Here is a 15,954-nt window from a genome sequence, read left to right on the forward strand (position 1 = left end):
ATCAGAGAAGACGACGACTACTCTGTTTATGCTGAACTTGTCTCCTAAACCCTTCTCCTTCAGGCACAGCAAATCATGCAAAGTTGTCGGTTTGGCACCCACCTAACCACAAATTTTCAAGCCTGCTTTGACAGCCATAAGGGCCGGAAGTTTGCTTTCCCATCGATTTAAACGAAGCTGAGTTTGTGAAAACTGGCCAATTTCATACATTTTATCTTCATTGGCTCCCAGTATTTTTCCGAGCACAATTCAAAGTGTTGGTGCTGACCTTTAAAGCCCTAAACGACCTCAGTCCTGTATACCTGAAGGAGCGTCTCCACCCCCACCATCCAGCCCAGACACGGAGGTCCAGCGCCGAGGGCCTTCTGGTGGTTCCCTCGCTGTGAGAAGTGAGGTTACAGGGAACAAGACAGAGGGCCTTCTCGGTAGTGGTGCCTGCCCTGTGGAATGCCCTCCCAGCAGATGTCAAGGCAGTAAACAACTACAGTGGTACCTCGGGTTAAGTACTTAAAGTAAAGGTAAAGGTACCCCTGCCCGTACGGGCCAGTCTTGACAGACTCTGGGGTTGTGCGCCCATCTCACTTAAGAGGCCAGGGGCCAGCGCTGTCCGGAGACACTTCCAGGTCACGTGGCCAGCGTGACATCACTGCTCTGGCGAGCCAGAGCCGCACACGGAAACGCCGTTTACCTTCCCGCTGGTAAGCGGTCCCTATTTATCTACTTGCACCCGGAGGTGCTTTCGAACTGCTAGGTTGGCAGGCGCTGGGACCGAGCAGCGGGAGCGCACCCCGCCGCAGGGATTCGAACCGCCGACCTTTCGATCGGCAAGTCCTAGGCGCTGAGGCTTTAACCCACAGCGCCACCTGTGTCCATTCCAAAGGTCCATTCTTAACCTGAAACTGTTCTTAACCTGAAGCACCACTTTAGCTAATGGGGCCTCCTGCTGCTGCCACACCACTGGAACAGGATTTCTGTTCTCATCCTGAAGCAAAGTTCTTAACCCGAGGTACTATTTCTGGGTTAGCGGAGTCTCACCTGAAGCGTATGTAACCTGAAGCGTATGTAACCCGAAGTACCACTGTATTTTACTTTTAAAAGACAACTGAAGGCTGCCCTATTTAGGGAAGTTTTTAATGTCTGACACTGTATTGTTTTTAATAATCGGTTGGAAAGCCGCCCAGAGTGGCTGGGGAAACCCAGCCAGATGGGAGGGGTATACATAATAAACTATTATTATTATTATTATTATTATTATTATTATTATTATTATTTGTTCCTGAAGTTGTAAATGTTGTGCCCTGGCCTGCCTGCGGGTGGAGCTAATCAGAGGAACCGTTTTTCTGTTCCGCAGGAGACATCCTGGTGTTTTTGACTGGCCAGGAGGAGATCGACACGGCCTGCGAGATCCTCTATGAGCGAATGAAATCCCTGGGCCCTGACGTCCCTGAGCTGATCATCTTGCCTGTCTACTCGGCCCTGCCTAGCGAGATGCAGACACGCATCTTTGACCCAGCTCCCCCAGGGAGTCGAAAGGTAGCTGCTTCCACCACTTTCTGGCAGGGATGCCCCCCCCCCCCAAATACGATTCCTGTGAGAGTTCCCTTTTGGACCAGTCTGTGGAGGCTGTTGTCACCTCCTGCCTGCTTAGCACGCTGTTTGACCCAGGCTGCGTGTCTGTCCCTTTCGTCCTATCTAGGTGGTCATTGCCACGAACATCGCTGAAACTTCGCTCACAATTGACGGCATCTATTACGTGGTGGACCCTGGGTTTGTGAAGCAGAAAGTATACAACTCAAAGACAGGAATTGACCAGCTGGTTGTGACACCTATTTCTCAGGTACGTGGCTGGGTGGCTGTTCTACACAAGATCTGCGACTGGGGTCCGTGGGAGATAGAAGATGTGATGGATTTCTCTTGCTCAGCCCTATGAAATATGGAGAAGAAAATGATTTGTCTGCTTGTGCTATTAGGAGAATGTTGTTGTTGTTGTTGTTTAGTCGTGTCGAACTCTTCGTGTCCCCATGCACCAGAGCACGCCAGGCACTCCTGTCTTCCACTGCCTCCCGCAGTTTGGTCAAACATGGGCAGCATTAAGATAAATTCAATAGTGTAAATAGTTTTGATGGATGTAATAATGGAAAACTGAATGGTTTAGTTTATATAAAATACGCAAGGATTTATGTTATGCAGAATAAACCATGGAAAGAGAAGAAGGGAAGGCATTGATGTTTTAAGGTTGCTTAAATGAATATTCTAAAATGTAAAACAGATAATCTAATAAAAAATACAGAGGAAGGGGGGTGGGAAATCACTGACCTGGTTTCTTATCTATGATTCCGGCAGGCACAAGCCAAGCAGCGAGCTGGGAGGGCTGGGAGAACCGGGCCAGGCAAGTGCTACCGGCTGTACACAGAGCGGGCCTACCGTGACGAGATGCTCACCACCAACGTGCCTGAGATCCAGAGGACCAACTTGGCCAGCACTGTGCTGTCCCTTAAGGTAGGCGCTGGTGACGCAACAGCTGGTCTCATATGGCGGAGCCATCTCGAGAAAAGCCTTGCAGAGCATCTTTGTAGCGCCTTGTAAAATGAACCTTCCTTCTGTTTGTAGTGTTTGAGCTGGGTTCTTTTCATTTGGTCAGGGCGGTGGAAGATGTTTGTACAAGGCATGGTCTAAACCACTGAGCCTCTTGGGCTTGCCGATCAGAAGGTCGGCGGTTCGAATCCCTGCGACTGAGTGAGCTCCCGTTGCTCTGTCCCAGCTCCTGCCAACCTAGCAGTTCGAAAGCATGCCAGTGCAAGTAGATAAATAGGTACCACTGCAGCGGGAAGGTAAATGGCATTTCCATGTGCTCTGGCTTCCGTCCCGGTGTCCTGCTGTGCCAGAAGCGGTTTAGTCATGCTGGCCACATGACCTGGAAAACTGCCTGCGGACAAACGCCAGCTCCCTCGGCCTGAAAGCGAGATGAGCGCACAACCCCATGGTCGCCTTTGACTGGACTTAACCGTCCAGGGGTCTTTTGTTGTTGTTTAGTCGTTTAGTCGTGTCTGACTCTTTGTGACCCCATGGACCAGAGCATGCCAGGCACTTCTTGTCTTCCACTGCCTCCCGCAGTTTGCCCAAGAAAGTAAAATCTCTCACTGCCTCCATTTCTTCCCCTTCTATTTGCCAGGAGGTGATAGGCCCAGTGGCCATGATCTTGGTTTTTTTGATGTTGAGCTTCAGACCATATTTTGCGCTCTCCTCTTTCACCCTCATTAAAAGGTTTTTTGATTCCTCCTCACTTTCTGCCATCAAGGTTGTGTCATCTGCATATCTGAGGTTGTTGATATTTCTTCCAGCAATCTTAATTCCGGCTAGGGATTCATCCAGCCCAGCCTTTCGCATGATGAATTAGTCTTTTATCTTTACCTTTTTTATCTAGATCAGGGGTCTGCAACCCGCGGCTCCGGAGCTGCATGTGGCTCTTTTACACCTTTGCCGCGGCTCCGGGGCGGATACTAGCAAGGGGAGGAGGCGCATTGTGTGCCCCGACACTCCCCACTGTGGCGGGTGCTGTACTGGCTGTGACGTCACATGGGGGCGGTGCGTGTGTTAGTCACGCACTGTCCCGACGGCACCTTCCCGCCCACCCTCTACATTGTAAGAGGCATGTACGCTGGTCACTGTTTTGAAAGGGAGTGAAGAACACACACACACAAAAAGGTAACTTGTTAATTTAACGTTTGTTTCTATGAGGAGGAGTAATTCTGAGGGGTCAAACAAAGAAATAATAAAAAAGTGACAAAGTTCTTTTTATAATGACGAGTTTTGTGGCTCCCAGCTTTTTTTTCTTCGGAAACGGGTCCAAGTGGCTCTTTTTGTCTTAAAGGTTCAGACCCCTGATCTAGATGTATGTACAGCACACCTCATGTTCTCTCCTCCCTCTCTCTCATGCACACATACAGGCTATGGGAATCAACGACCTGCTCTCCTTTGATTTCATGGATGCTCCGCCAATGGAAACTCTGATCACCGCAATGGAGCAGCTGTACACTCTGGGTGCCCTGGATGACGAGGGGCTGCTCACCCGACTGGGACGCCGGGTAGGCCCTGCGCTGTTCAAGTCTCATAGCTGGGGGGTGATGGAAGGGATATCCAAGCTCAGGGAATCTTTGGGAAACACTACATGTAGAACCTAGTGTTTGCAGCTAGAATAAGCAACTTGAGTCTGCTTACATTTGCTGATCCTCCTTATTTGTTAATGCATTAAAGTTCTGGAATTTTTATTGTGATTATATGCCGCCCATCTGACTGGGTTGCTTCCAGCAAATTGAAACATCAAACATTAAAAAACTTCCAGGTACAGTGGTACCTCGGGTTAAGTATTTAATTTGTTCCAGAGGTCCGTTCTTAACCTGAAACTGTTCTTAACCTGAAGCACCACTTTAGCTAATGGGGCCTCCTGCTGCTGCCACACCGCCAGAGCACAATTTCTGTTCTCATCCTGAAGCAAAGTTCTTAACCTGAAGCACTATTTCGGGGTTAGCGGAGTCTGTAACCTGAAGTGTATGTAACCTGAAGCGTACGTAACCCGAGGTACCACTGTACAGGGCTGCCTTCAAATGTCTTCTAAAAGTTGTATAGTTATTTATCTCCTTGACATCTGATGGGAGGGCCTTCCACAGTGTGGGTGCTACTACCAAGAAGGCCTTCCGCCTGGTTCCCTGTAACCTCGCTTCTCACAGTGTGGGAACCACCAGAAGGCCTTCGGAGCTGGACCTCAGTGTCCGGGCTGAACAATGGGGGTGGAGACATTCCTTCAGGTATACTGGGCCGAGGTTGTTTAGGTCTATAAAGGTCAGCACCAACACTTTGAATTGTGCTTGGAAACGTACTGTGAGCCAGTGTAGATCTGGAAATAGTGGAAATGGGCCAAGAAATAGATGCAGCAGTATGGGGAAGAAGGAGTCACAGAGGGTGTTGGAAACCCTTTTCTTCCCTACCCCAGTGATCTGAAAAGCTCTGCTCAGCCTTTCTCCCTGAGATTGTACCAGATACAGAAGAGAGATGATACATATTTCTAATTTCTCACCCATAAGAACTAGAAACTTGTTTTGCAAAAGGAGAGAACAAGCTGGCTGAGCTTGCCAGAGTCCTGAAATCCATTGCGGGTGTGCTAAACCCTTGTGACCTGCCCTGACTTTGGGGGTGGGGAAAAGCTCCCTGTGCAGCACTGGAGCAAGAGAGGTCCCTAGCCCTGGATTTGCCTGGTATGCTCTGGGAACCATTTCCGAAGGAAGAGCTTCAATTATGATAGCTGTACCAGACAACCAGCCTCATAAGGTAGAAATGAAAATCAAAGAGGGAGTATTGAAATGTGTGTGCAAGTACTTGAGGCATTCTGTTCCTGCCCTCCACTCCTCCCGCAAAAAAACCACCAAAGTTCAGTGGTTTGCTACAATCAGGTTGACTGCCACTGCTTGGGGAGGCTGCACAGATTCGACGAAATAACCAGCTGTGAATGCCGTTCCCTTCCTTCCCGACAGATGGCTGAGTTCCCCCTGGAGCCCATGTTGTGCAAGATGCTCATCATGTCGGTGCATCTGGGATGCAGCGAGGAAATGCTCACCATCGTCTCCATGCTGTCGGTGCAGAACGTCTTCTACCGACCCAAGGTAAATGGGCACATTTGGGGATTGGACTCTGAAGGCAGCCTGTCACTGGTTGCAGCTGGGCTAGCGCCAGGGAAGAGGAAAAGAACATGGAGTGCTGGTCTGGTGGGTAGTGAATCGGACCTAGATGTGGGAGACTGCAGTTCCCTGTCACGGATTCACTTTGCGCAGCTAGAGTTACTGGGCATCAACTCCTTGTTTAGGAAAATTGATTAATTTTTTGACTTTATGTGCTGCTTTCCCACAATGAGCTGTGCTCAAAGAGGCTTGCAACAAACCTTCAAAACATTAAACAAGGAGAACATTGGAAATACCAAATGTACAAAACAACAGAGCATGTCAGTAAATTCAAAATAACAAAAATCAACAAGAAGAAGATGTAGATCGGGCACACAAGGAAGTGCGCATAGTTGATGTGTCAGTTAGCTGTGATTGATTCCCTGTTAACTACCGTTGAATTATCATTGACTCCCTTGTGTTAACGTTTGTAATAAGCGAATGTTTTAAATACTTGACCATTATTTGATATTGTCCGTCCCATACTTAGCAGATATTTCAGCAGGTCAGATGCCTGACTCTAGAGCAGATGTAGGGGACCTTTGGCCCTCCAGGTGTTGCTAAACTACATCTCCCATCATCCCTGGCCGTTGGCGATACTTGTTGGGGGTTGATGGGAGTTGTATTTCTGCAACATTTGGAGGGCCAGAGGTTCCCCACACCCGCTCTAGAAGGTGTACAGAGCCTAAAATTATGTCAAAAGGGGGAAGGAGCATAGGCAGTCGTCCCTTGCAGCTGAGCTGATGTCCAATAAAATGTGCAACTTTTGTTCAGTTTGTGTCATGAGCCAGCCAGCCTTGAATTGCTTCATCAACTAGAGATGAAAATCAAAATGTGGTGTCGAAATACATATATATAGAAACAGTTTGTGTTTTCAGTTTGCACAAGTAATTGAAGGTGCCAGTGTAATAGAAGGCAAACCAATTCTCTTCCCACACCCCACAGTCTGTCTGCATCTGTCCAGAAACATTAGCACAAATCCCTTGCTAATGCCAGCCCCTTAAAATAGTGCAGTAACAAATAATGACTACAGAAAATCGGGTGATGGGTTCCAATAATTTGTTCAAAGGCTATATAGTTGTACCTTGGTACTCGGACATTTTGGCTCCTGAACGCCACAAACCTGGAATTGAGTGTTCTGGTTTGCGAACGTTCTTTGGAACCCGAATGTCCGACGGGGCTTCTGATTGGTTGCAGGAGCTTCCTGCAGCCAATTGGAAGCCATGCTTTGGTTTCTGAACGTTTTGGAAGTCAAACGGACTTCCGGAATGGATTCCATTTGACTTCCAAGGCATGACTGTAAATGTTGTTAAAAAATATTTGCGATTGTGCCTTTTTTTAGCTGACCTGCATAGATACTACCATTTTGTGAATGCATTTGTTGCAATTTTGTAAATTTTAGGTAAAATATATTGGCTCCTCCAGAAACCGATTCCTTATAAGCCGGAGTTCTGTCCATGTTCTTTTGCTGTTCCTGATGGCAGGGGGGCTGCTGGAGAAAACTCACTTCCTGTTTTGCTTGTGTGCGTTGTAGGACAAGCAAGCTCTCGCTGACCAGAAGAAAGCCAAGTTTCACCAGACGGAAGGGGACCACCTCACACTTCTGGCCGTGTACAACTCCTGGAAGAACAACAAGTTCTCCAATCCCTGGTGCTATGAGAACTTCATCCAAGCTCGCTCTCTGCGCCGTGCCCAGGATATTCGCAAACAGATGTTAGGCATCATGGATAGGTGAGGGTCTGGCCACGAACAAGAGAAATGTGCTAGAACAGGAGGTTCCCAAACTGTCATGGACCAGTGATCCAGGAGCTTCGTTCAGGTGGTCTGCAGCTCACCAATGGATTCGTGGTTGAAGATGGGAGCCGGGACATCCATTACGTTCAGTGCTCATATGGATTTTTTAATTGTGTTTAAATTTTCTTCTTCTATTGCTTCCTTGGGGCAGGGTAGAAGCATCCATTCTGTGTATCAGTGCTCCCAAAGGCATCTCAGCCTTCCAGAGTCTTAATTAGAGCTGGCCGGTTTTCAGTTCATTGTCCAAAACCCGTATGATGTTCAGATCACGATACCGGTTTCAGACCTTTTGAGCTGGCAATACATCGCAGCTCCAATGTGGTGTAGTGGTTAAGAGCGGTAGACTCATAATCTGGTGAACCGGGTTCGCTTCCCTGCTCCTCCACATGCAGCTGCTGGGTGACCTTGGGCCAGTCACACTTCTTTGAAGTCTCTCAGCCCCACTCACCTCACAGAGTGTTTGTTGTGGGGGAGGAAGGAAAGGAGAATGTTTGCCGCTTTGAGATTCCTTAGGGTAGTGATAAAGCGGGATATGAAATCCAAACTCTTCTTCTCTTCTTCTCCCCGGCCACTGCCAGCACACCTGCCTGCCTACCTGTGCTGTGCTGGCAGCGCCATGATATATTCTCAGCTCAAATCGCCTGCTCTCGTGTCTGCCTGCCTGGCTGCGAGTTTGCCTCTAAGCGAGCAAGCGGGCGGGAGGGGGGGCGACCAGTCTCTTTCCTCCCCATTGGTCGCTCAGGAGGACAGAGACTGGCTGCCCCGCTTACTCGCAAGGAGGCAAACACACAGCCAGACATTGCCCAGCCCTAGTCTTAATTAGTTAAGAATGTGCTCATGGTAGGCAAGGTAAAGGGACCCCTGACCATTAGGTCCAGTCGTGGCCGACTCTGGGGTTGTGGTGCTCACCTCGCTTTACTGGCCGAGGGAGCCGGCATACAGCTTCCAGGTCATGTGACCAGCATGACTAAACTCTTCTGGCGAACCAGAGCAGCGCATGGAAACGCCATTTACCTTCCCGCTGGAGTGGTACCTATTTATCTACTTGCACTTTGACGTGCTTTCGAACTGCTAGGTTGGCAGGAGCAGGGACTGAGTGACGGGAGCTCACCCCGTCACGGGGATTCGAACCGCCGACCTTCTGATCGGCAAGTCCTAGGCCCTGTGGTTTAACCCACAGCGCCACCCGCGTCTCTTCCGCTAAGCACTAGAGCAGCAGAAATAGTACACCCAATGAAGATAATCTAATTTTCAAAAAGTTGAACCTAAGTTTTTGAGCTGGGCAAAACTCTAGAGCAGAGCGCTTTCCTGGGGATCGTGGCAAAGTTTTAGCTGTGGAGTTTGTGTGTGGACTTGGGTGTAGGGTAGCTTGAATTTGCATCAACTGAAGCTTCTGTTCTAAACTCTTCCCCCACTCCTCTGGTTGGACAGGCACAAGCTGGACGTAGTGTCATGTGGAAAAGCTACCGTACGGGTCCAGAAAGCCATTTGCAGCGGTTTCTTCCGGAATGCCGCCAAGAAGGATCCCCAGGAGGGCTACCGGACCTTGATTGACCAGCAGGTCGTCTACATCCACCCCTCAAGTGCCCTCTTCAACCGCCAGCCTGAATGGTAAGGAGGCCGGTGCTGCCGGACGTCATTGTTTCTACCAAGAAAAGGGATGTTTGTATGGCACAGTTGAAAGTTAAGAGGGAGCTCATGGGCTTAGCCTGGTGGGAAAAGCCCATTTACTGTTGAACAGAACCACATGGGGAGGCTTGCAAAGGACTTGATTTGACTGCACTCCTGGGAAGTGGCATGTAATAATAATAATAATAATAATAATAATAATAATAATAATAATAATAATTTATTATTTATATCCCACCCATTTGGCTGAGTTTCCCCAGCTACTCTGGGCGGCTCCCAATCGAGTGTTAAAAACAATGCAGCATTAAATATTAAAAACTTCCCTAAACAGGGCTGCCTTCAGATGTCTTTTAAAGATAAGATAACTGCTTATTTCCTTCACATCTGAAGGGAGGGCGTTCCACAGGGTGGGTGCCACTACCGAGAAGGCCCTCTGCCTGGTTCTCTGTAACCTCACTTCTCGTAATGAGGGAACCGCCAGAAGGCCCTTGGTGCTGGATCTCAGTGTCCGGGCTGAACGATGAGGGTGGAGACGCTCCTTCAGGTATATAGGACCGAGGCCATTTAGGGCTTTAAAGGTCAGCACCAACACTCTGAATTGTGCTCGGAAATGTTCTGGGAGCCAATGCAGATCTCTCAGGACCGGTGTTATGTGGTCCCGGCGGCCTCTCCCAGTCACCAAAGCAAGCTCCCCATCCCCCGCAAAGCATTGCCCACCCCCTAAATTATTGGAAGAAATATGCTAAGTAGGATTGACCCCCGCACATCAGCTGGTACAAAGGGAAATCAATCCAGCTTGATTCAGAAGTGCAAGGGAACTTCATCCCTTGCACACCCCATGCACTTTGCTAGGCTTTGAAGTCCTGAAGTCGGCACCTTCAAGCTCCTTGCAAAAGTGCTTTGAAGTCCCAACTCTGAGGCTTCAAAGCATGACGCCAATTGCGATGTCACTTAATTGACAGGTGGGTGGTGACGCCCAATGGTCAAATATGGTCCGCAAGGCAAATCCTGATGAGGGTCTGTCTTGTGGAGCCAAAATGCTTTCCCAGCCCTGGTCTAGGTGGTTCTTACAGGAGGGAAGAGTATGTGGTTGGCAAGCAGGGTGAATACAAATAAAAGTGTGGCATGCATTTTAAAATAAATATACGGTATCTTAGCCCTGTGGAAATTTGCTCCTGTTACAGCTGGAGACCTTTTGAAATACACATGCTTTTGTCTTGTCATATTTCAATGCAAAATTTGTTTGGGGGCGGGATTCCAAACCAGCTATCACGTTGCTGAAGACTTCAGGCTCTGATTTATGACCTCATTCTTGTTGATCCTACAGCAGTGTTTCTCAAACCTGGGTCCCTGGGTGTTGTTGGACTACGACTTCCATCATCCCTAGCTAGCGGGGTCAGTGGTCAGAGATGATGGGAGTTGTAGTCCGGCAACAGCTGGGGACCCAAGTTCAAGAAACACTGCTGTATAGATACCCTTAGTGTAGAGCAGGCATGGCCAAACTTGGCCCTCCAGGTGCATTGGGACTACAACTCCCATCATCCCTGGCTAAGAGGACCGGTGGTCAGGGATGATGGGAATTGTAGTCCCAAAGCAGCTGGAGGCCCAAGTTTGGCCATGCCTGGTGTAGGGGATCTGCCTTCATATTGCACATAGAGGAAAGCGTTTTTAGAGTGAGCCGCATTCTGGGGAGACAGGGATGTCCTAATTTACCCGTCCCCCTTTCTCGTCCTGCAGGGTTGTATATCATGAGCTGGTGCTCACCACTAAAGAGTATATGCGGGAGGTCACCACCATCGATCCCCGCTGGCTGGTGGAGTTCGCCCCTGCCTTCTTCAAGGTCTCTGACCCCACAAAACTCAGCAAGCAGAAGAAGCAGCAGCGTCTGGAGCCCCTTTACAACCGCTACGAAGAGCCCAACGCCTGGAGAATATCGCGAGCCTTCAGGCGTCGGTGAGCCCTCCCCGTCTGCCAAGAACGGTGGCTGGACACGGCACCATCACGCGGTCCAGCCTTGGGCATGTCTGGACAACTTGCTATGTACGTTTCAAGACTTAAGGGTGTAGTGGTGCAATGCCAGCTCTTAAAGGCACCGCCTCCATCATGGCTGTCCTCAGAGACACCTTTCTTCACGGGATATTTTCTTTTGTTGCCATTCCTGCGCTGTGCAAGGGTCAAAAGTTGCTGTGCGGTTTCTAGTTCCCTCTGTTACTGAAAGGCCTCCTTTCTCCGCTGTCCCAAACGGGAACCGAAAGGGGAACACAAAGCTCTCATGTGATCTTTTCCCTTTGGAACTACCCTATTTTTCTTCAAAGCAACCCTCTGGAAGCACATTTGAAAAGACTGCTCCTGGAGGAAGCAAGACAAATACATAGACCCTTTACACTGGTGGCCTTTCTTGAATGTGGTCTTCAGCTGTGCTACCATGTTGCTTGCCCACTTCCTGTCAGAGCCCAAACAGTGTACAAAAAGCTGCTCTCCCCCCCCCCCAAGGATTCACTGACACCTGAAGCAACACTCCTGTGTTTCATCAGTAATATTGCCAAGCAGTTTTTAAATTTGAAGAAAATAAAAAAAGAGCTGAAGGCCGTGTTGTCGAGATCAGAGTTTTTGTCTGTCTTTTTCTGTACGATCTTACTTGCGTCTAGTGAAAAATGTCCTCTGTCCTCAAGGTTGGATGTGACTTTGCAGTACCAGGGACGGGAGACTAACCTGTAGTCCTTCAGGTGCTATTGAAGTTCGACCTCCCTCCACCTCTCAGGCCCAGTGGTTGGGGATTATGGGAGTTGTAGTCCCAGCAGTATCTGCAAAGCCACCTGTTTTAGGAGATGCAGTAGAGATTCAGGTGTACTTGAGGAAGCGGAGAAGAGAGGGCAATGCCTTCTTGATGGCTCTATGACTCTTCACAGCACCCCTTCATTGCAATTGCTGGCAACTTTCTGCTTGCCTGTTGAGGGGGCTAAGAGAGGTTGTGTGATCTTCCTTTATGTCCCAGGTGTCTGTGGTACAAGGAGGACTCTTTAAATGAAAAGTTGTATTCAGATTTTTTTCCGCTGTCTGGAAGCTGGTTTGTGTACACACACATGTACAGTGGTACCTCGGGTTAAGTACTTAATTCGTTCCAGAGGTCTGTTCTTAACCTGAAACTGTTCTTAACCTGAAGCACCACTTTAGCTAATGGGGCCTCCCGCTGCTGCCGCGCCGCCAGAACACGATTTCTGTTCTCACCCTGAAGCAAAGTTCTTAACCCGAGGTACTATTTCTGGGTTAGTGGAGTCTGTAACCTGAAGTGTATGTAACCTGAAGCATATGTAACCCAAGGTACCACTGTATTGTGGTTGTCATCCTTCCGTCTTGAGAAATGATGGAGTGTGACATCAAATCACTTGGATATTCAGCACCAAAGTGAACCTCTTCTGGACGCAAGCCTGGGTAGTGTGTTTGGAGGTCCTGGGCTGCCCAGACTTCAAGACCCACTTCTCGGCCTTGCGGTGGTGGTGTGAACAAAGACAGGGGGTTTGGAAGGTTGTCAAGGTAATTGGGTGTGAGGTGACAGGAATAGAGTGTCTTTTAGCAGGGTGTTCTGAAGAGGAGGAGGAGAAGGAAGGACGGAATCCATCTTGGGCAGGCTGGCTGAAGGCTGGCTGCACTGCTGTGGGGTACAAGCCCCTCTCGACCATGCTGTACGATCTGGACTCCCTCCATGCAGACTGAAGGTGTAAATAGGTGAATAAACCATATTTCTTAAAGCTACGACCATCTCCGCTGTGTCTCAATTCTCTAAAGCAGGGGTCAGCAAGCTTTTTCAGCAGGGGGACGGTCCACTGTCCCTCAGACATTCTGGGGAGCCGGACTATATTTGGGGGGGGGGGAATGAATGAATTCCTATGCCCCACAAATAACCCAGAGATGCATTTTAAATAAAAGGACACATTCTAGCCATGTAAAAACACCAGGCAGGCCCCACAAATAACCCAGAGATGCATTTTAAATAAAAGGACACTTTCTACTCCTGTAAAAACAGACCAATTCCCGGACCGTCCGTGGGCCAAATTTAGAAGGCGATTGGGCCAGATCCAGCCCCCAGGCCTTAGTTTGCCTACCCATGCTCTAAAGGAACACAGACACTGGAACCCCTGGGAATCTTGCAGAGGCTGGGGGTGGCACACAACTTTTTTATCCATACACACACACTGTAATATTCTGCCTGCTCACTTCTAGGGGATAAACACTACTACTAATATTGTTAACAGAGACACATACATCTCGCACACTCTTCTATTCCTCCCTCTGCCGCCACCTCAATCCAGAGATGTCCAACACTCACTGAGAGGGGACCAGCTTCCTCCACAGATCCATCTTAACGTAGTTCGCGCAAGCATTGTTTATGCTACAGTAGGGTTTGCAGTTGGGAGGGATGCGGGTGGCGCTGTGGGTTAAACCACAGAGCCTAGGGCTCGCCAATCAGAAGGTCGGCGGTTTGAATCCCCGTGACGGGGTGAGCTCCCGTTGCTCGGTCCCTGCTCCTGCCCACCTAGCAGTTCGAAAGCACATCAAAGTGCAAGTAGATAAATAGGTACCACTCCAGCGGGAAGGTAAACGGCGTTTCTGTGCGCTGCTCTGGTTCACCAGAAGTGGCTTAGTCATGCTGGCCACATGACCAGGAAGCTGTACACCGGCTCCCTCAGCCAATAAAGTGAGATGAGCGCCACAACCCCAGAGTCGACCATGACTGGACCTAATGGTCAGGGGTCCCTTTACCTTTAGGGTTTGCAGTAGTTTTGATACAAGCAGTTGTAAAGAGTATAAGGAGAAAAGAGGAGCGCAATGTCGCCCTGTGTGCCCCCTCCTCGTTTCTACAATCAAACTGCTGGAAACAAATCCTTTCGTAAGCGAGAGAAATGCCTCTGTGTTCCGTCGGCTTCCCCCCGCTGCGATGCCGAGAGCGATTGAGGGAAAGCACTTTGCCTAACCATTCTTCATCATTCCAAAGAGCTCGATATATGACAACCAGCAGCAGCTTGACATTCCTTGCTCCAGTTCCAAGCAGTGAACACATCTGGTTTAAATTAATTTAAAAGAATAAACTTGTATGACTTTTTGAGAGCAGGACGAGAAGGAATCTCCTGTTTATAAGTAGAGCTTTCTTTAAAAACGACACTGAGGAGAGAAAAGTGACCTTGAAGGCCTTCGGTGGGCGAGAAATTGACATTCCCCGAGTTACTAAAGTGATCTTCGTACCACAATGAAGTAGAACAGAGGATTCTGTGGAAATGAACCACTGGGAACCGACAAAAGGCTAGGATAGGATTTGTGCTTGGAATACAAAGGCCTGTTCTTTCTAAGTGCGAGCCTTGCTGCCTCATGCTTTTTACACTTGTAACGCTATTTCTAAATTAAGTTAATAAACCGGGGGGAGGGGGGTGTTTAAGCATTCTCTTAAATATCTCCCAGATTTCCAGGATTATCATAGAATTGTAGATTTGTAGACTAGATGTAGCATCATCTAGTCCAGGCATCTAGTCCGTTTTGGGGGCCTAATCTGGCCCTCCACTTGGTTTAATCCGGCCCCTGCGGCAGCTTATTTTGTGGGATAAAATCCAAAAAAAAACTCACAACAACTTCAATCAAGAACTGCAATCCTTAAAAAAAGCTTAAGAACTTTGGGGGTAAAATCCTAAAAGAAAGCCCAACAACTTCAATCCTAAAAAAAGCTCAGCAACTTTGGTTGGCCCACACAGCCCTTCATTTCATCAAATCTAGGCCGCTTTGAAAAAAAGTTTGGACACCACTGATTTCTAGTCCAATGCTGGAATCCCAGCTAAAGCATCTGTGCTGCTGAATTGCAGAAATATTATTTATGTTGAAGATTCCCATAGGATCTCAAGGTGAGACAACTCCGCAATCTTCTTTTATTTTGTAATGTTTGTTTACGTAAACAACAAGGGTATGAATATAGAGAAGAAACCAACCGAAGCGGGCCTTCAGAACAGAGAACACGCGGCATCTAAAACTATATTAGTGGTGCAGCAGTAAAGCTGCTGCACATTTGCAAAGCTAAGCAGGGTCTGGTACGGTTACAAATTGGATGGGAGAGGCCGCGTGTTGAGATTCCTGCAATGCAAGAAGGTTGGGCTAGATGACTCCCTTGGTCCCTTCCAACATTACAATTCTATGGTTCTATTTGCCGACAAAGGTCCGTATTGTTAAAGCTATGGTTTTCTCGGTAGTGATTTATGGAAGTGAGAGCTGGACCATAAAGAAGGCTGATCGCCGAAGAATTGATGCTTTTGAATTATGGTGCTGGAGGAGACTCTTGAGAGTCCCATGGACTGCAAGAAGATCAAACCTATCCATTCTGAAGGAAATCAGCCCTGAGTGCTCACTGGAAGGACAGATCCTGAAGCTGAGGCTCCAATACTTTGGCAACCTCATGAGAAGAGAAGATTCCCTGGAAAAGACCCTTATGTTGGGAAAGATGGAGGGCACAAGGAGAAGGGGACGACAGGTTGGACAGTGTTCTCGCAGCTACCAGCATGAGTTTGACCAAACTGCGGGAGGCAGTGGAAGACAGGAGTGCCTGGCGTGCTCTGGTCCATGGGGTCACGAAGAGTCAGGCACAACTAAACGACTAAAGAACAACAACAACATATCTATTCACAAGTCACAAGTGGGAAACAATACGAACAGACGTACAGTTGAGGAGCATCGATGGGGCCCAAACAAGAATGCAACTCAGTAGTTCTTCCAAAGTGAAGTCATACTTGGCAGGACTAAGCAGTTTATCATGTGTTTGTTCATGTAGGTCATATGAAGGTCA

General features: G+C 48.5%; 1 protein-coding gene across 3 annotated transcripts in view; it reads left to right on the plus strand.

Annotated features, from left to right (window-relative positions):
- The window catches only part of DHX8 (DEAH-box helicase 8), a 31,378-nt gene extending 18,493 nt beyond the window's left edge, over window positions 1–12,885 (plus strand). For 2 of the 3 annotated variants that reach the window (XM_083709092.1, XM_083709091.1), the window contains exons 16-23: window positions 1,352–1,533; window positions 1,697–1,837; window positions 2,344–2,499; window positions 3,948–4,085; window positions 5,529–5,657; window positions 7,246–7,442; window positions 8,937–9,116; window positions 10,872–12,885. In XM_083709092.1, the coding sequence (XP_083565218.1) occupies window positions 1,352–1,533; window positions 1,697–1,837; window positions 2,344–2,499; window positions 3,948–4,085; window positions 5,529–5,657; window positions 7,246–7,442; window positions 8,937–9,116; window positions 10,872–11,091 (1,343 nt within the window). In that variant the 3' untranslated portion in view covers window positions 11,092–12,885. The remainder of the gene's footprint in view (window positions 1–1,351; window positions 1,534–1,696; window positions 1,838–2,343; window positions 2,500–3,947; window positions 4,086–5,528; window positions 5,658–7,245; window positions 7,443–8,936; window positions 9,117–10,871) is intronic. The other variant, XR_014557427.1, reaches the window with a different exon arrangement.
- Window positions 12,886–15,954: the final 3,069 nt, after the last annotated feature.

The sequence above is a fragment of the Podarcis gaigeae genome (genome assembly GCF_964106915.1).
Source record: "Podarcis gaigeae genome assembly, chromosome: 13".
In the NCBI taxonomy this organism is placed as follows: domain Eukaryota; kingdom Metazoa; phylum Chordata; class Lepidosauria; order Squamata; family Lacertidae; genus Podarcis; species Podarcis gaigeae.